General features: G+C 39.3%; 1 protein-coding gene across 1 annotated transcript; it reads left to right on the top strand.

Annotated features, from left to right (window-relative positions):
* Positions 1–426: 426 nt before the first annotated feature.
* LOC116294598 (uncharacterized) lies at positions 427–20,375 on the top strand. Its single transcript, XM_031702230.2, has 3 exons — positions 427–792; positions 3,682–3,978; positions 18,056–20,375. The coding sequence occupies exons 1-3, from the start codon at positions 708–710 to the stop codon at positions 18,517–18,519; spliced, it is 846 nt and encodes a 281-aa protein (XP_031558090.2). The 5' UTR covers positions 427–707; the 3' UTR covers positions 18,520–20,375.
* Positions 20,376–21,871: the final 1,496 nt, after the last annotated feature.

Genomic DNA, 21,871 nt, shown 5'->3' with positions numbered 1-21,871 from the left:
CGCACACAGCTGGAGGTAACAGAAACATCAACCAACAAAGCTTTCCATTCACAAGAAAAAATTATTTGCTATAAAAATATTGTCCACTAATCGAAAACAATTATGGGGAAATATTTATGCGTACTGAACGTGATGGAAAATGAACACCTGCTTGAAAATCGATTTGAATAAAGTGACAACTGAACTCTTGACATTCATACGCTTTTCGATTTTCGTTTCAATTGGCTAAAAAATGCTGTCAGATCAATACTTTAAATCAATTTAAAACCGAATTTTTGATAAGAAAATAAACGAATTTTTAATATTGCATATTAATAGTACGAAAAAACTTATTAGAGATTTATCAGAGTTAGTGTTGTGAATTTATTGTCGTTCAGATTTGAAGGTTTCGGCAAGTGAAATACAGTCATGTGGCGGCCGGCTATCACTATGAGTACACGGTTTACTGTCAGTACTTACAGGAAGAGAGAGATAACAAGAAAGTAAGCCTAGTCTTTGATCATCTATTATTAACTTCCCTTCCATTTACATAGAAAAATCCAATTAGAGTGTACAAAGGTAGGCTTATGCCGAGGTTTGATAATAGAGTTTTTCAGTAAACAATATAATACTATGCTGTACAGTGCAGTGCGAGCTGACTTCTTTTGGATCTAAGAACAATCAAGGAAAAAACTTCAAACTTGTCGATTTTACATCGGAAAACGAACATGGAACTGATTTGCAGATATGTTTGGCTGATTGTGGTAGTCAGTTTCATGAAAGTGAATAACTTTGATTGCTCAGCAGTAACAGGTAAGTTCTATATTCTAATTCCAGCAAGCCATGATAATGGTGTGATCAATAAAAAGGGACACTTAAATAATTGTGTAAAAATTGGGGAAAAGGGGAAACCTTTGCTGCCTTTAACTGGAATCGCAGCTGTTTGGGTTTTTTTTTCCGCAAGAGATTAAAAATCCTGCGCTCTTTATCTTCAAGGTACTTCTAGAGCCTTGAAGGTGCAAATATTTTGGTTTCTTAAGTAAACCCGAACGCTAAACTGATTAAAGTAAAACCCTTTGGCTATACAAGAAGCTTATTTTGAAAAGCTCGTGATAAGTGCAAATAAAACACACAATATCAAAAATGCTAGGATTACTTACACCTTGAAACCGTAACAATAAACTCAAACTCTCAGTTTTCGATTTTGTAAAACTTGACCCGTAGAGAAAAAACTTGCTGCATTTATGATATTTTTTGGCGATACGATCGTTTGGTAAAAATAAATATCTCAAATTGAATTTATTTCTATGATTGTTATTTGGTTGTTGTTGTTTGTTACAATGTTTTTAGGGGTTTTGTCAATAACGGTGTACAGATTTCGAGGTTTCATACATAACAGCAATAAAACATTCGGTCAGATTAGTGCCGGTTAAAACCGGCTACAGTTCCTAACAAATCTACTTTTTAAAAACTATTTGTTGCATGGAATTTTCAAAATCGAAGGTTTAAAGTTAGATTTTTAAAGACATAAAGCCTTTATGGGATTCTAAAATTAGTGCGATAAATTTCACTAATCCACCTGTTTTTTTGTTGAGAAAACCAAAGGACAAAGCCCATAAGTTCTATGGGAATTACATACAAAACATGAAATCGTAAATGTGGATTAAAAGCCAAAATCTATAGTGACATTTTAAAGTATTTAACTTAAAGGAAAGCACGGAATTCACCTCGAAAGCGAAACAATGTGAAACATTTCTGGTCAAGTAACCATAATATGGCTGTAATAACATTCGATTATAAACACTACAGGGACTGCTTTAAACTTCAACCAATTCACAATTAAGTTCAGTGTGTTGCCAAAATCAAATCAGTTCCGTGCTGAATCACCGGTCAAACATGGTGGCTAGGAGAAATAAAACTTTCTATCTTATCAAAGCCTGGAACAACCCCATGATAAAAGAAACAAATTCAAGTGTTTCATGTCATGATAAAATATGTGTAATACTAATTATCAATGACAAGAGGTGGTGGAGAGTCATATGGGTGTACGAAAACACAGTAATTTATAAGGCAAAGCAATGTTCGCTTTTGCATTATTTGTAGGAATTAATGGAAGATCTTAAGATAAAATAAAAAAGATAAAAAGAAACTGGAACTACCTAAACGGTTAAATCGAAAATGAAAGAAAAGCGAACAACAAAAAAGGCCTTATTTCAAAAAGACTTTTCATCCTGTGTTTTCCTTAATCATTTCACTTTTTGATCTTTATCTACAGTTTACATCTGACCTGCAAAGATATCTAACAGAAATAATTTCTAAACTTATTTCAGCACGTAAAACATATTAACCATGCAAATAATCTAAAGAATATTTTAGAAACGTTGTATACGTTCATTACATGCAGATAAAATTTGAAGATAAATATCTCAGGCGGGACATAAAAGCTTTGTTTGAGCCTCCAAGCTAGCTTTGGTCTTTCGATACCGGATACTTTGGCCGGGAATCTGGTAAAACGAGTTTTAGGCAGAGTTAATAAAAATGCCCCCTTTTGGAACTGTGCACTAAGGCAAGAAAAGCGAGCCAAAAATTAAAGGAATCTTTAAAAACTAGACTAAGTTTATGTCTTATTTGCTATGCAAATTTCTTTTTCTGAAGCTGCCAACATTTCTGCGCAAAAGGCCTCAGTCTTGAACATGCTGCTGTCACGTGGTTATTCTTAAAAAAATAACTAAAGCAATCACTATCTCTCGATTCATTTCCTAGTCTGAAAGCAGGTTTTTTTATTTCATACTTCGGGTGGAACGAATTAGCAGCAATTAGAAATGATTTATGTTGGGGTTGAAGTTGTTTAGGGTTCGGCTTTTTGCGACAAAAGTCATTATCACTCATGATTGGACAATTGTGCGTTTCACAATTAGAGATAAGTGATTATAGACAAAAGTGTTTCTAATGTGTAGTTGGAAACTGCGGTTTGATATGCACTGCAAAAGATGCGCCGTTCAAAAGCAAGAAATCCTTTTAATATATTACATTAAACACTACATACAATTCATCGTCATCACGTAAAAACGATGTTCCAATAAGCACTCAAGGTTATTTTTGCTCTAGTCATCATGATCACATTCACAGGCTTGTTGTTGGTCCACTCCCAAAACATCATTATTAGATGTGTCTGTTGGCTAACACACTTCTTTCTGCAGTGCGTCATTTTCAATTCTGCAAACATGATCATATAATTAAGAAATTGTATATGGCCAACGTTTTGAACGGGCTGCTAGTTATCTTACGAAGCTGTTCCGGCGTTTGATATTTGAAACGCGTGTTTAGCTGGCCTTCAACTTGTTGTTGGTAGAATAAGTCCCTTCTTTATATCCTTGTGTGAGGGACATTCTTTCAAGTATACCGTCCAGACACAATTTTCCTCAGGAAACCATTCCGCGCTACGCGGAAATTCCTGACATTTATTACATGATCACGGTTATTCACGGTTATTAGGATTTATTTTCCTAATGGATTCATCTACGTTGAAGCCCATAGTTTCACTCTTGCTATAGGACATTTTTAAGAAAGTAAAACAGAAAGTGATATGCACTAGATAAAAACCTGGTGCACAATGCCAAGGTTTATTTTGCGTTTTGCGAGCCTCTTCGTAATAGATAACTAAGCTATTTTAGTGAATAATACTAACACATATTCTTTTAGACTTTCCTCAGCTGGATAACGTCAATTCAAAGTACGTTTGCCAAAATGACTCCATTAGCCTAAGTTGTCCTAGTCCCAGTCTCCTGGAGATCCAAGCAGCGTCATTTGGCCGTGCTATGGATGTCATATGTGCTAGTGGTGCGAATGCTGACAGATCATGTTACATATTACATACAAAAGACATAGTAAAGCAGATGTGCGATTATAAGCCAGAGTGTAAATTTGTGGCTAATGCTGAAAACTTTGGTAATGACTGCCCTGACGTGGACAAGTACCTAAATGTTATCTATGCTTGCGGTGGGTATTTTTATTAATAGCTATACAATTCGTTTATACTTCTCTATCGTTAGAGCTTAGATATCACTACCAAAAATATAGAGTATTTATTGGGATACAAAAAGAGTTAATAACTTGACAAGCCTTTACTGCGGTTTTCTGTAAGTTCTGCGAACTCAGTAGTTCGCCGTCAATCAAAAGTAATTAGATGGTACCTTTTATGTTCTTGACTGGCGGCAGTGACAACCCAATTTCACAACAAGCCGTTGGGCTGTCTGAGTCCTCAGCCCTTCCCCCCTCATCGGCAGGACAAAAACCAAAAAAGTCAAAACGTTCTCTGGACCATATCTAGAGTTTTGATTACCCTCTTGAGTTATTCAAAACAATTTAACTTTCTCCCACGCTACATGGAGCTTCCCTTTTGATTTATTAGTTTGTTCTGATTATACCCATTCTTAGTCTGGTATTTTTAAAAGCATGTATAAATTACATAAACATGGATAGAATGAGCTAAAACAAGAAAGTTTGAAGTAAGAGACCACACTTCCTTGACCTATGATAATCATTCAAAAATCGATTTTAGCTCTTGCGCATTCTCATTTACTTCCTGAACTATTTTTATTATGTAATTTCTGATTGGTCAGATTGTAAAAATGAAGCTAGCAACAACCGGCGAAGCGATCGTTTACGTTCAAGCTAATATATGATTTCTTGTTAATATACAGATGCAAAAACTCCGAACAACTTTTACTTCAAAATTAGCACATTTTAATATAACAAATAATATTCAGGAAGGGAAACGCGCGCGAACAGTTTGAACCTTGCATCTTTGGTTGACAAGCAAGTTTCATGCAGTTGACAAACCAAATTTATTTTATACATACTGAGATTTTCTTATGAAATTTCCCTGTGTGAAAAACAAGTTCGCGACTTTTTTTAGCCAATCAGAAAAGCGAAACGATTTGTCACACGTGAAAAAAGCGTTTCGTCCAATCGCAAACCACTGTCGAAGCGAATCATGTTTTCGCGGTCATCGCGGGTAGCTTTGTCGAGCAGCTTTCAAATATTTTCAGTGTATTCAAGTTGTTCGTAGTTCAAATTAAACTTATCTAATCAAGAGCTAGGAGATATTTGTGAGGATGGCTGAACAATCAAGAAGATTTGTGTCTCTAGACAAACCTATAGACAAGTTTATCGAAGACCAAAAAAAAAAAAACAAAAACAGAAATACTCTGTCAAAACACGAAGAGATGCAAGTTTGCTGACTGAATTTCTCAACTCCAAAAATTTACAGTTTACAAAGTGCAGTGGGCACCGAGTGCCGTGAATCTTCATTCATGAAAAGTTCAAGTTTCCTTGCAGCAGGTCCATTCAGTGGAGCAGTTTTTCAATGAGGACAGTTTGACATGACAATAAAAACTTTAAACAAGTCGCCGACTTTCACCGATAACTCATTCAAATTAACAGAGTCAACACGTAGCTTCATGACGCATCAAGCGTGTGTTTGAATCGTCGAGACGAAGACAGCCCTCCGCTTTGACAAAAAGTTTATAAGACTTCATTGACCACTGATTTTGGTTGCTTATTTCGTTATTTTCTAAAGAACAGTTTCATATTTGCTTTAGAAGTTAAACGTTTTGCTATTTACTTTGTACCAGATATGTCTTTTGATTTAAATAGTGACATTTTTACATGTAGCTTTTAAGCTTTTAGCTTTTCGGAGGCGTGGCGCAGAATGCCTATTGTTTTACGGACATATTCAAATTAGGCGCGCTGAAACAAAAGCATCCCAATAGCGCATTGTTATTGGTTATTGCCGTCACGTGAACTGCATATGACTCAAACAGAATATTTAGTATCTTGTCAATCATCTCATGATTGACAAGATTCTTGTACTTTTACGGCATAGGTATCTTAATACGAATACTTATCATATGACCCGTACGGCCCTGCTCGCGCGCTCTAATAAAACCATTGGAAAAAGTCACGTGATGGGGGCCGGACGGGTTGACGTAAGCGGGCCGGAAAAACCCGTCCGGCCCTGCTCGAATCCGCGCGCTTTCTTTTTTTTAATTATTTTTATTTTCGTGAGGGTCATATGATAAAATGCTTATTGACTGAGTTAGGTCGGGCCGTACGAGAAAATATTTGGCTCTCGGTCATTTGTACGGACCTCGCTGCGCTCGGTCCGTACGGCATCACCTCGAGCCAAATATTTTCCCGTACGGCCCTCCCACTCAGTCAATAAGTACATAGTATCGAATACGGCATCTCATAGTTTACTCGTTGCAAAGAAACTATAAACAATCCAAACAACACTTATGATTCTAGTGATTCATACTATGCAAACTCAATTTGCATTGCTAATTTGAGTCCCCGGGGATTATGCAAATGAGATAATAAAAGCCCTTCACGTGGTCCTATAGTGTCACTCTACTCGAGGCAGCCGGTCAAACATCGTCTTTGTTATAGTATTTGGTATTTCAAACCCGTCTTCCTGTGATATGGCCGAACAAGCTCCGGTTGTTCCACCTCAAGAAGAAGTTGTTCGAGTGTTAAAACCAGTAGAAGATGTGCCGCCGCTTCAAAATGCGGCTCAAAATGCTGCTCAAAATCCTCCCGAAGGTGCGGACCGGAATGCTGCTGTGCAGGATGGAGCACAAAACCCCGCTCAAGATGCCGCTGCTCCTGACGTCCAGGAAGCAGCGCCTCAGGTAATATTCCTTTCGCTAGTGCGTTGTTTATGTTCCTAGTCGTTCGTAGCGTTGGGTCTGAAGTTTTAAGTTAGTGTGCTTCGTATATTAGTTCGAAGTTTTCTAGTCGCGTAATTTGCATTCTGGTATCGCCGTTGGTGCCAAGTTTAATCTTTCCGGCTGTTGTTGTATTTTGTTTTCATATTCACTATAAACTTTATGAACTGGTGTATTTCAGTTAAGGATGTGTAATGTCTGTGAGGCTTAAATAATATTGCCTGGCTGGTGAAGCTTCAAATATTGCCTGTGAGGCTTGAAATATTACCTGTGAGGCTCAAAATATTGCCCGTGGGGCTTGACAAATATTGCCTGTGAGGCTCGAAATATTGTCTGTGAGGCTTGACTAATATATTGCCTGTGAGGCTTGACTAATATATTGCCTGTGAGGCTTGACTAATATATTGCCTGTGAGGCTTGAATAATATTGCCTGGCCTGTGAGGTTTGAAATATTGCCTGTGAGGCTTGAAATGTTGCCTGTGAGGCTTGAAATATAAGCTGTGAGACTTGAGCATTGCCTGTGCGACTTGAGCATTGCCTGTGAGGCTTGAGACATTGCCTGTGGAACTTTAATAATATTTTCTGTGACCCTTAAAAGATTGAGTACGCGCGATAGTGGAAATAGTGCCTGTGAGGCTTGAAATTGTTTACCCGTGACATTTGTAGATCGCCATGTGGTTTCGAATGCTGCCCGTGAGGCGTGAAATATTGTCTGTGAGACTCGAACATTGACAGTGTGGCTGGAAATATTGCATGTTGGGCGTTAATGTTTGTGTGGCAAGAGGGAATATTGTTAGCAAAACATATGGCTTAGTTAAAACGTAACGAAATGCCTATGGTTGTAATAATAGATGAATGCTGGGGGTTAATAATGTGGTTCTTTAATGGACTAATGAGCAAACAATCGTCGCATTGTTTTAAACATGTACATGCTTGGTTCATGTTTGAACAATTTATAGTTCATATTGTTTATTGTGGGATTTTGGGGTTTCCCTTGGTTTTTGTTTTTGAAAGCTTAACTCGTCCAAGACGTGTAGGAATTGTAGTGGAGATACTACTTAACAGGCCGACATCTTATAAATACTCCGGATGCAATCAATAATAAAGGGAATCCGATGTGTGATATGCGAAAGAAAAAAAAAAAATTTATTATGACGTGCATGTCGGGCATACGTCTTGTCTTTAGAGAGGTGGATACTTACTGTTTTAGGTCTTCCATATCGGGGGGAACGACTCCTGCTGGTTGTCCACTACGGCCAACCACCAGACGACCTGTACAGGCGTGTTGAAGTTGCTCTCTCCTGATCGGGAACCCGTCGGTATCCTATCGCGTCAATAAATATCTTGTCTTATTTCGATGTGTCTTGGCTTTATCCACTTGTCTGTGTTTGAATCCTGGTTTGAACCGGTTTTTCTCCAGACAACGGGACATAAGAGGAAGTTCGAGCCTTCAGTTGATGTTGACAAGTGGTGGGAATTCCGTAGAATGGCAAAAGCAATCGAGCCAAGACAATTCCAAGTGAATCGATTGTGGGTGGATATCGACGGCGTTCCCGGTCAGGAGGGGCGAGAAAAGACTCCAGTTTACTGGAGAGCAGTAATTTCAACGGGTGTGGTCCCGGATCTATATACTCTCAAACTTAGGGACCCCAAACATTTCTCATTCGGGGGTGTTCATCAAAATGTTCAAGCTTGGGCGGAACTGCTCCAAGAACATCCACAAAAGGAGCGAATTGAGGAGTGGATAAAAAACAAGGTGGACATCCTCAAATTTTCTCAGCCATTTTCGGGATCCTTCAAAGGGTCGAGGTACAAGACAGAGTTACCCCCGCGCAAGATGTTTGCGAATCACCCATCCTGTAAAGAGTTTTCAGAGTTCATCTCCTCTGAGATACTTGGGCGTCTCACATCTGGTGCATTTAGAGTATGGGGAGAGGTGGGTTCGGATGACCCACCGCACCTGGTGATGCCATTGATAGTTGAGCCATCGAAACCTCGGCTTTGTCTGGACGCGAGGTTCCTGAACCTCTGGATGAAAGATGCTCCCTTCTCATTAGATCGTCTAGCGGATGTTCCCCGGTATGTTTACAAGTCGTCGTTTATTACAAAGTGTGACGACAAGTCCGGCTATGACCACGTGATGGTCACAGATAACTCCCAAACGTATTTAGGCTTCTCATTTGGGGGCTTATGGTTTGTATGCACAACGCTACCCTTTGGATGGAAAATCTCCCCCTACATATATCACACCATCGGTCGGGCAGCAACAGGGTTTTTGAGATCGCAAGGGGTCCCTTGCTCGTTGTACATAGATGATCGGTTGAATGGTGAGCTCATTACTGCGACCGGTCGGTGGGCTAAGTTGCCACAAGAGCGTGAGAAAGTTTTTCGTTACGAAGCAGCAGAGGCTGCCCTCTATGTGGTGCTGTCCGTGCTGATAGCATTGGGCTATACAATTGGTATAAAGAAGTCTGTTCTCGTTCCTACAACTTCATTAGAATACCTGGGCCTTATTGTCGACTCTGAGAAGCAGTCATTCCTGATACCACAACGCTAGAAGGAGTCTTTTGCCGCGTTAAGGGAACTCATTCTCACTGGTAAACAGCCCATACCACTAAAAACGCTTCAGCGTTTCCAAGGCAAATGCATTTCCTTGTCATTGGCAGTTCCAGCAGCAAAGCTGTTTATCAGAGAGATCAGTAAAGCTCGGCCCGAGCGTGCGGGGAAGGATGCAGTCATCTTGAACGAGATTCAGAGAGAGGAAGTGTCTTATTGGCGCTTTCTTGACAACTGGGATGAATTCATTCCTTGGAGGGACGAAAAACACCATACCTTCTCTCTGTCCACGGATGCCTCCGGATATGGCTGGGGTTGTGTCATTCACCGTGGGTGCGGAGACATCTCTTTTGGAGATTATTGGGACGTCAATGACAAGACGCTCAACATTTCTGCCAAGGAGATGAAGGCACTGGTGTACGCTATAAGAGCTTTCCCCGATGACATTTGTAATTCTAGGGTGGACGCTCTTGTTGATAGTCAGGTTATGATTGGAGCGTGGAAGTCTCAAGGGGGTAAAACCTCTCTCGAATTAGTCAGAGTCACGAAGCAGTTGTTTTGGGAAGTTTCTTCACGAAATATTCATCTCAACTTGCAGTTTATCCAGTCTTGTTCTAACAAAGCGGATGCCCCCTCCCGAAGGTTGTCGCGGAGCGACACAAAGTTGTCCCTAGAGTCGTTTGCGCAAGTGGATGATGAGTTTGGGGGTAAGACGGGCCACTCCTTTGATCTAATGGCATTAGATTCTAATGTAGTGAGAGGCAAGAACAACATTTCTCTACCCCATTTTTCACCAGCCCCAAGCCCTATGTCGAGGGGTGTAAACCTATTTGCCCAAGACCTGCATGCTGCACCAAACATGATGAATCCGTATGTCTTTCCTCCTTTTAACCTGATAGGCCCTGTACTTCGATTGTTGACTAACTTTAAGAGGCCTTTTTCTACAATCGTCCCAGCGCTCACTCCTCACCCGTATTGGTGGCCGGAGCTAATGGCGCGCTGTTCAGGGAGATTGTGTCTAGGAGAAAAGGGAGATAGTCATGTCCTGCTAGCTCCGTCTAAGTCTGGTTACAGCCCCATACCATGTCCAGCTACAATGTGGGTGTTGCGGATAACGCGCTTCTGATTGTCGTATTTCATTGACGTGCTTAGGAATTGCCAAGGGTGCCCAAGTTGTTTACTCTTGCAGTGGCGTGTCCACGGTGTAACTACCCTAATGATGAAAGCTTCAGGTTTTGCCAACAGTGTGGTTATCAGAGGCCATCCCTAAACACCTCGGTGCGACGGCTCGGGGAAAAATTAACGATTGATGAAGAGCTGATAGTGGCACGACGTCAGGAACTTAAGAACCAGCGGGACTCGTCAAGATATACCAAGCAAAAATCAGCGTTGGAGTGCGAATTTAGCCAGTTTTTGGGTAGCCGGGCATCGCAAAAGACTTTGGCAGCAAGACTAGCGAATTTGCCTATTGATACCGGCGAAACGTATAGACGCGCAAATTCATTAGAAGGCTTCTCTCAGGCTTTTGAGGGTCCTAAAAGGCAATGAATGCTTTGGTTCGGTGGTGATTAGTGAGGCTAAGATTTTGCTTTAACGTAGTGTTGGGGGAGTAGAGTGTTTTTGCATGGGTTGGACAATGACCGTACCGTGTCCAGAACCATGAGTTCTGTAATTAAACACTTCAAATTTTGGCGGTTACCTAGTACCCAGTACCCTAATTGTATATATAGTAACTATGCAAACTCAATTTGCATTGCTAATTTGAGTCCCCGGGGATTATGCAAATGAGATAATAAAAGCCCTTCACGTGGTCCTATAGTGTCACTCTACTCGAGGCAGCCGGTCAAACATCGTCTTTGTCCCACCCGCCCGCCCAAAGGAAGCCGGGTTTGAATTACCCTCAATGCACTTCTCGCTTTGGCCTAGGCGTGTCCCAGGCCAGAGCTATCCCCATTCCTTATTACCATCTCATGGATAACAATGCACGGGGAAGAATATTACACTATCTACTAATCTATAAGATTAGACTCATACTGGAATACGGCATCTTATAGTTTACTCTGCCAAGAAACTATAAACAATCCAAACAACGCTGATGGTTCTAGTGATTCATAGATCTAGTAATCTATAAGATTAGACTCATACTCGAATACGGCATCTTAGAGTTTATTCGTTGCCAAGAAATTATAAACGAAAAAATCCAAACAGCACTCATGATTCTAGTGATTCATAGATCTACTAAGAGCAAACTCATACTCCAATACGGCATCTTATAGTTTATTCGTTGCCAAAAAACTATAAACAATCCAAACAGCACTCCTGATTCTAGTGATTCATAGATCTACCAAGAGTAAACTCATACTGCAATACGGCATATTATAGTTTATTCGTTGTCAAGAAACTATAAACAAATGAATCCAAACAGCACTCCTGATTCTAGTGATTCATAGATCTACTAAGAGTAAACTCATACTCCAATACGGCATTTTATAGTTTATTCGTTGTCAAGAAACTATAAACAAATGAATCCAAACAGCACTCATGATTCTAGTGATTCATAGATCTACTACGAGTAAACTCATACTCGAATACTTCATCTTATAGTTTATTCGTTGCCAAGAAACTATAAACAATCCAAACAAATCTATAAGATTAGACTCATACTGGAATACGGCATCTTATAGTTTATTCGTTGTCAAGAAACTATAAACAAATGAATCCAAACAGCACTCATGATTCTAATGATTCATAGATCTACTAAGAGTAAACTCATACTGGAATACGGCATCTTATAGTTTATTCGTTGCCAAGAAACTATAAACAAATGAATCCAAACAGCACTCATGATTCTAATGATTCATAGATCTACTAAGAGTAAACTCATACTCCAATACGGCATCTCATAGTTTAGTCGTTGCCAAGAAACTATAAACAAATGAATCGAAACAGCACTCATGCTTCTAGTGATTCATAGACCTACTAAGAGTAAACTCATACTCCAATACGGCATCTCATAGTTTAGTCGTTGCCAAGAAACTATAAACAAATGAATCCAAACAGCACTCATGATTCTAGTGATTCATAGACCTACTAAGAGTAAACTCATACTGGAATACGGCATCTTATAGTTTATTCGTTGTCAAGAAACTATAAACAAATGAATCCAAACAGCACTCATGATTCTAGTGATTCATAGACCTACTAAGAGTAAACTCATACTGGAATACGGCATCTTATAGTTTATTCGTTGTCAAGAAGCTATATAAACAAATGAATCCAAACAGCACTCATGATTCTAGTGATTCATAGACCTACTAAGAGTAAACTCATACTGCAATACGGCATCTTATAGTTTATTCGTTGCCAAGAAACTATAAACAATCCAAACAGCACTCATGATTCTAGTGATTCATACTATCTAGTAATCTATAAGATTAGACTCATACTGGAATACGGCATCTTATAGTTCATTCGATGCCAAGAAACTATAAACAAATGAATCCAAACATCACTCATGATTCTGCTGGTTCTTTAGCGAAAATGTACATATGGATCACTTGAGGCAGTGAGGAGGCGGAGCTTAGTTCTCTTTTCTATGAATAATAATGAACCATGTTCACCAAAATCCTCATTAAAATCTTTAGATGAAAATGGATACTATTAAACAAAATAGTTTAATAATGATTTTGGGCTTGTTGCTGAATATACAAGAGAGTCTTTAATATTCAGGTCGCAAGCGTCAACATTTCTTCATATGAGACAAGTAAATTTTAGTTCAAAAGTTGCCTACATATAAAATTTCTTAAAAATTACCGGTTTTCGAAGGCAAATGGATACTATTTATGTCGTTCTAATTTCTGTTTTTTAACTGCGAAGTATTACTTTGATATTTCAACTTTAGTTTTCAAGCCGCAAGCCCGGTATTTTGTAAACGCAAGTCCAAGAAAAGTTGTCTTGTATTAACGTGTCTGTCGCAAAATTGACTCATTCTTTTGTAAATCGAGTCAAAATTTTCAAACTTCCCGCGCGCTTCAGTGATTACGAGCGTATGCAAATGAGGCGGCAAAGGCAATATGTCCGGGCATTCTGCGCCATGAGAATTTTAAAATACAGCAGTTTTGTATTTTTTTAGAGAACCCATTAAAGATGAATAAATAAAAACAACAAAATCTCAGTATCTATAAAATAGATAGATTACAGCATGGAAAGCGCTTTGTACGGGATTTTCCCACTCGTTGGTTTTGTATCTGAAATCTCACTCGTTCGCTTCGCTCACTCGTTCGATTTCAGATACTTCACAAACTCGTGCGAAAATCCCGTACGCGCGCGCTTTCCATGAAGTAATCTCTATTTGTCTTTTGTAGTTTTTTCCTCGGTGATGGCAGATTTTTTAATTTCCACATTTATCCCTGTCTTCTTCAAGGAAATTAATTGATTTGTGTCTCACTGATTTTGGCTCCGAACCAAGCTTCATGATTTATCACCTTCGAAACTACCTGTCTTCTGAGCTGTAAGCATACTGGAAAATCACTCAGCTGAGTACTTAACTTATTGGTTTTGTTCTGGGAAAACTTATTTTGTAATATAGTGTAGAAATTTCATTATTTCTATGTTATTCTTGTCTCCCCATACAATATCTGCATAGTCTAAAATTGGAAGAATTTAACTATCGTAAAAAAGTAAACGTGTATTCAAGGGGAGCAGATCCATTATCTTACGTAAAAGACTTAGACGTTGATTTATCTTGCAAGAAATAACCTTTACACGTAAAATCAGATAATAAAGTTACGCCCAGATACTTTTCAATTTTCAATTGCTGACGTCAAGTCTGCCTTCTGGCATGTACCTTTTGCTAAAGAAAGTTCCCTACTATCTACTTTCAACACACCTCTGGGACGAATGAGGTGGAACAGGATGCCATTTGGTATCAGCATTGCGCCTGAAGAATTCCAGAGAAGACTGAATAGTTGATAATCTAAAAGGGCTGCAAGGTGTTAAAACAATAGCAGATGACATTCTTGTCTGGGGTGAAAGGTAATGATACAGAGAAAGCAACACAGAATCATGGTCAAAGATTGCTCTCATTGATGGACAGATGCCGTCAAAAGAACATTAGACACTCAACAAAGACAAGTTTTGGCTAAGAAAAACCGAGCTGTGTTACATGGGTGCGGTTCTAACAGACCAAGGGATCAAACTTGATGCAAAAAGCAAGAATGCATCCAAAACATGCCAGCCCCAACAAACAAAGATGAAGTCAGAAAACTACTGGGCGTTGTAACAAATCTGTCAAGATTTGCTGAAGATCTATCTACTAAGTCTGAACCACTGCGAGCACTTCTAAAAAAGAAATCGCTTTTCATCTGGGAAGAAAACGAACAAAAGGCTTTCGACGAGATCAAAATGCTAATCTCCTAAGCACCGTTGCTGAGATATTTCAAACCATCTGAACCTGTAGAGATACAAGTAGATGCATCCTCAAGTGGATTAGGAGCGTGTCTCATGCAGGAAAACCAACCTATCTCCTATGTATCCAGAGCATTAACCGAAACGTACGTAAAGAAGGTTGAAAAAGAGATGCTAAGTGTTGCGTATATGGTTTTACAAGATTTCACACCTACACTTACGGGAGGAAAACAACAGTTCACAATCATCACAAGCCTCTTGCAGCAGTCTTCAGAAAGCCAGTTGAGGATCCCATAAGATTACAAAGAATGTTATGCAAAATCATCATGGGATATGACACAGAGTTCAAGTATGTGAAAAGAAATGAGCTTTTTATCGCTGATACTCTCAGCATAAATCTGACAAGAAGTAGAATAGAACAAGAAATAGAGACCACCAACATTCTTTCTGAAGGATCTGATCACGAAGCGGAAAACATTACAGCTAGTCGCTTCCAAATAGATATCATCGCAGCAACTACTCAAGACAAAACACTGCAGTTACTGGCCCGCTACATAACCTTTTTCTCTTTTACTCCGACGAATGACTAGCGTCCGAAATTTCAGTAAGTTTTTTCATTTTTTCATCTTTTCACGGTGTATAATTTACCCCTTTATCATTACTGTTACATAGCCAATGGTTGGACAGACACAAAAAGCATCCCCACTGACATTTAACCCTTCTGGAGTATTAAAGATGGACTTTCCATAAACAACGGAATCATTTACGCAGGTGAAGATAATATAGGTAAGTTGTAGTGCTTGGGAACGAGGTTATTCCGGGCGAAAGCCCTTGGAATTAAATTCGGAAAAATTAATTTCCGACCTCTCTTGCGATCGAACCCACGACCTTCGGAATTGTACTACCGATGCTCTACCAGCTGAGCTAGAGGTCAGACTGAGAGCAGGCCGGGGTGAAATAGATGTTAGGTCGCGGTAATTATGATGCAAAGATGAGAATTTAATTCCAAGGGCTTTCGCCCGGAATAACCTCGTTCCCAAGCACTACAACTTACCTATATTAACTTCTTCTCATCTTTGCATCATAATTACCGCGACCTAACATCTATTTCACCCCGGCCTGCTCTCAGTCTGACCTCTAGCTCAGCTGGTAGAGCATCGGTAGTACAATTCCGAAGGTCGTGGGTTCGAATCCCAGCGAGGTCGGAAATTAATTTTTCCGAATTTAATTCCAAGGGCTTTCGGCCCGGAATAACCTCGTTCCCAAGCACTACAACTTACCTATATTAACTTCTACTATTTCATTAGTGCCACGCGGTCCACATACTCTCATTTACGCAGGTGATCGTGTTGTCGTACCTTGGGCGTTAAGCAATTCACTAATTCAAACTTTGCACAGAGCTCACATGGGCACAGAATCAATCGTAAGGCGAACGATAATCACATTATACTGGCCTCAGATAGTTGATTGCCAGCTGCGACGTCTGCGACTCTTTTCAACCAAGAAACCAGGCAACCTGACAGACCTTGGTCCAAAGTTGGCTCAGACATCTTCGAGTGGAACAAAGACCATCATTTTATTTTTTAGATCATGGTTGACTATTACAGTGATTTGATTGAATATGACTTGAGTAAAAACCTGCTGAAACTATCAACATAATGCAAAAGCGATTTGCAAGATGGGGAATTCCTGATGAATTAGTGAGTGACTCAAGAAAGAATTATGACTCAGCTGAATTCATATAATTCTGCAAACAGAAGAACATCAAACACGCCAAGTCCACACATCACCGCCAAAGCAATGGAAAAGCCGAGTCAGTGTTCAGAAAAGCAGTCAGAAAAGAGCGGTGTGAATCGATATGAAGCTTTACTAGACCAGCGAAATACACCAACCGTAGGCATGGACACAAGCCCTGCTCAGATATTTATACGCACCAGGACAGAAATACCAATTAAAGTATCACTGCTAAACTCAGAGATTCCAGAGAATGCCGTGGAAGAAAAATTGCAAAGGACAACAAAGCCAAGGAATACTATGACAGACATGCCAAAGACTTAAAAGACCTGAAACCTGGAGATGTGGTGAGAGTCAAACCCGAGGACCTAACCTAAGGCCAAGAGTGGAAAAAAGGAACAGTAGTACGAAAACATGAATCTCGTCCATATGATGTTGCAGTGGATAGCTAAGTCTTAAGGAGAAACAGGGTACAACTAAAGAATAACAATCATAAACAAAAACCTAAAGAAAATCAGTTAAAAAGGGACAAAGATTCTCATGGAACAGCTGTTGGCAAAAAGAGCACCCAGGTCAAGACATTAGCTCCAGCACCACAAGCTACGAAACAAAAGTCGTACAAGCTGAATTGATAGGTGTGAAGCACACTAGTTAAAATCCCTAAGTGATATATATTTGCCGTAAAATATATTGTCAATTAATTTTAATAGGGGAAAGGTGTTAGGTGTGGAAACCCAGTGCTAAAGCGCAAGACATGATGGGTCTGTTTTGTAGCGTATTGCGTCGGTATTAAAAGGCTTGTTCTGTTTATCTTGACGCTGTTTCACTCATAACAATCCCCTAGAACCCCCAACGCTTTCGCACTCGTGGTTGATGTATTTGGAAAACATATGTTTAAATAAAAAGAAAAAAGAAATGAATAAAATACAAATCAAAGATTGAGTAGGCACTAGTTTCAGGTCACCCATCCATGTACTGACATCGCTCAACCAGGGCTTTACTCTATGTCCTGGAATTTTTTTTTGCACTTGACCAAGATTTTAAGAAATTAGCACAACAATAGCCGTGAAAACAATGCACCAGATAAACTAGACTTTTCGCCATCAAATTTACCATCGATTCCGTGGCGTGCGTAAAATGTTGGGGCCGGCTAGTCTCTCCTCTTGTGCTTCGGCTTGAACATCATCCTGCTTAATCCGTACAAACAAGGGTAAAGGAAGGGCTTAATTGTCGTCAGGTCCGTATTCTATATGGACGCCTCAGATCTGCGGATGTCTTGGGGGTATGGCACAGTGGGGAATCAATAATTTTGGAATTATTTAAAGTGCATTTTTGCTTGAAGACGTCGAATCCCAACGTATCCTCAAATGATTTTTTTGAGTATTTTTTTCTTTTCGTATTTATATGTTTAGATTTATATATTTATTAAACCCTCATATAGGTAATCCTTTTAGATAATGAAAATAAATAATAATAATGATAAAAATTAAACCAACCCAACCAACTAACCCACCCCCCTGCCCACCCACCGACCAACACACCCACTAACCCACCTACCAACCCACCCATCAACCCATCCATCAACCCACAGACCACTACCAATGCTCAACTTTATATTGAAATATATTATTCTATGAATATCATCCAATAGTGAGTAATCCTGATGTGGAGTATTTCAAAACCAAAGCTACAACAATAGAGTCATCCTCTACACTGCCAACTCAGCCTCTGACCTTCAAAGCTACAACGATAGAGTCATCCTCTACAATGCTAACCCAACCTCTGGCCGTTAGTCCTACAACTATAGAGTCATTATCTGCACGGTTAACTCAATCTCTGGTCCTCAATATAACTACTCTTCAAAGCAACGTTACCCTGGCTCCAAACATTTCAATGAATAACATTACATCTTCAATTATCCAACCTTGGACCACATCCAAAAAACCAAAAAAAATACCAAAGGCTCCCAAAACCAAAGTTCGTAAATTCAATCCTGATGGACCTCCACTGGATTTCCTTGCCAAAGCAGGACAAAAATCGATATTTCAGGTAAAAATACATACTCAAGTGATTATCTTGAGTGCACTTGGAACTCTGACGTCACTCTTCCACTAGTTATCGTACACCGAGCTGTATAAGTGAAGCAACACAACATCTATCAGGTGTATGTCAGTTAATCAAGAAAGAATATGATATTCGTCTTAGCTTGTTACTAATAGACTGAACGTGATCGAAAGGACTGAATGAAAACCCAACTATACAAAACCTTATGAATACCAGTAAGACGACAGGGTTACGAACCTGAAAAATATATTGAATACCTTATCGTCCAAAAGGCTAGTTTTGAGTTCCAAATTACCGCTGGGTTCCTTGATTGCAGACTAATCCATTCAGGGTTAGCCTCGAATCAGTGACTAAATATTTTAAACTAATTAAAATTTTGAGACGACAATACCACGAAATATTGACGGCTATATTACGTGGTATTGTCGTTTCAAAATCGTAAATAGTTTTATATTGCGATTCTAAAGAATTTAAAACACAAAAAAGGAAAAAAACTGACCAATTTTCTTTGATTAAAGGCGAAATTCTCCTTATGAGCGCGCGCTATGGCGCATGCAACTAGCGTAAAAATTTGACGCGCGCAACACCAGAGAAAAACGTTTGCGTGCACTTCAGCACTTTTTCTAAGAATTTTGAAGAGTTTGAGTGAGAAAATAAATGTTTGTTTTCTCCAAGTATACGAAAATGGCCGAGAATATACTTTTGTCAGACCAAGTTTCAAGCATGGACACTAAGTTTTGGCATTTTGTGAAGTCCAATTTATAAGGCATGTTTGAAAGTCAAATTTACTTATGTTTTGACTGATTTCCATACGGATTCAGAGCATGCGCAGACGTTTTTTACTCGTGTCTACAAGCGCGCGCTCAAGCTTTCGTTTTCGTCGATCGTTAGCCAACCAGAAACCTTAATTTTGAAACGATAATACCACAAAATATTGTCGTCTCAAAAATATAAGAGACTATTTAGTGAATCGCGACACTCACAAATATCAACGGTAAAGTGAGAATAACAAACCTCAAGAATATACACTTTTAAATTCCACTGACTTTGACTGGAACACATGTAAATTCTGCACGAAATCGAGTGTAACCCTGAGAAACAGAGAACTCAAAACTGGAGCATAAACCGAATGTAAGTAGACTTTAGTAGATAGGATCCACAAGTTGCTTAAGTTTCCTTGTTAAAGCTTTAGACGGAGAATCCAACTACAGGATCAATATGTATAACAATGAGTTGATAAGTGTTTGAACAAGTCTTTGAATCAATAGTCCACTTCACAGTTCCCTGCGCCATCTTGAAAGATAGCCGTGCCTTTGCATCGAAGTGAAAAAAACGGTGAGCTTGCAATGATAGAGACATATGAATACCTTGTACAAGGTGTGGAAAGAAGGCCTGAGCCTATGGGGTTTTACTGGTTTAATAACTATCAATATGGTCATTTCACTAGGAAAAGTCACACAAGTATTATTATATGTCGGAGTTCATTGTTTTCATGTATGAATCAGGACAAAGACTTTGGTCAGTGTATCACTTATTCTTTTAGATGTGAAAGGGCGGGGCTAAAAAATGATTTACTAGTTGTGGGCAGGCTCACCTACTTGCTATAAAAAGCCGACTATGGCTTCGAAAAAAAATGTAGTGCAGTTTAGGATAAGCCCAGTTCCTAAAGATACGGTGGGGAAATGTTTTAATCTATTAATCAATGCCTAAGGTTTGGTTTTTATTATGTTGACAGCTTTCCTTGAGTAGTATAGGGGATGGGGGTTCCAGCGCAACGACCACCGGAGGATTACCCGTCTAAAGTGAATTCCTCGATTCGTACCGCGATTACCCGCATCCCGTGTTTATGTAGTTAAATATGTTAGTCTATATATGGAGTGCGAAGATTGTAAAGAGTTTGTTTATGACTTTTGTGTAAAGTGCTTGAAACCCAAGTTTGTACCTACTAAGCCAAATGAGTATATTTGTTGTGGTAAGAAAATGCAAATAGAAGACGACACGTCAGCACAGTGTTACGAATGTGGTAAGAATATTCGTAATGCCGTACCAAATGCTACCAGAGAGCAATATTACGCCAATGGAGGTCGTAAGAAGACCCCATACAAAAGAATAAAATACTTTAGGGACTGGATGAGTCATATCCAAGGTTATCGACCGGTATATTTGAGCGACGAAGTAAGGAAGAAAATCATAGACCACTTAGAAGAGACAACCCCGCAAAGTCTACGGAAAACGCTTAAACAATTAAGACTAGGGAAATATTACAAAGCTATTCCCTATTTTTGGTCTGAAATTACCGGTAAGTCTATTCCCGAGGTTTCTGATATGTGCAGAGCCGAGTGGATGTTTTGTCGGCTGGATAAGGATATTCCTTATTACCCTAACGTAATCTACGAAATATTTTATGAAATAGACCCCAGCCACCCCCTGTTAGGATGGATTCCGAGGCGACAATAACATATTACGCGTAATAATTCGCCAAATAATTCGTATTACGCGTAATAGTTCGCCAAATAATTCATATTACGCGTAATAATTCACTGAATTTATATTACGCGTAATAATTCGCTAAATGATTCATATTACGCGTAATAATTCGCCAAATAATTAGTATTACGCGTAATAATTCACTGAATTTATATTACGCGTAATAATTCACTGAATTTATATTACGCGTAATTTCTAGACTGACGTTCGATATGTAAATGAAATCCTGTCTCGCTTTTTTCAAAGCAGATGTTTACTGAGCAAGCTTTCTTTGAAGCTCTTCTTTTGCCTCCTGGTAGATCTTTTTGCGAGATTCCTCGGAAAGATCTTTTACGACTGTTTTTTTATTCCTTATGTCCGTCTTTAATTTCTCGTATTTGTCTTCTTCGGCCAGAATAAGCGAAAATTCTACGTCGTCTATCTTTCTGTCACGCAAAGCCTTTGAGACAAGATCGGTAATTGTATTTACTTTAGCCCTTGACAGAGCTATTGTCGTGTCATGCTTGGATATTTTGCTTGACAACTGTTTCATAATGCCCGTAGCAACAGCAGAAATAATACCACAGGCTGCCCCAACGCCGGCCAAAGGAACTCCAACGATTATTCCCGGTCCGGTAAGCGAAGTAGCAACGCCAGAGCCCGTTAACACAACAGATATGGATCCTGAAGTTATCGCAATCTTATGTAGCGTACTCCGGGCTCTAACGTATTTCTTCCTAACTTTTTCGTAGTGTTTTGTTTGCCCTTCCAAGTAAGCCAAGATTAAGTTCGCTTTATTCAGACGAAAGTTTTCGGCGTTTAGTTTGTTAGGTGTAGTATAGGGAACATCTGGGTACAACTTAGGTGCTGATGGTATAACATCCATTATATATACTAATGTACGACGCTTTTGGGAATAACATAGAGGAGCAGCCAC

Source organism: Actinia tenebrosa, unplaced genomic scaffold (genome assembly GCF_029948245.1).
Source record: "Actinia tenebrosa isolate PJP-AT-01 unplaced genomic scaffold, QUT_ActTen_1.0 PGA_scaffold5__44_contigs__length_20552954, whole genome shotgun sequence".
Classification (NCBI taxonomy): Eukaryota; Metazoa; Cnidaria; class Anthozoa; order Actiniaria; family Actiniidae; genus Actinia; species Actinia tenebrosa.
This window is presented reverse-complemented; position numbering and strand designations above follow the sequence as displayed.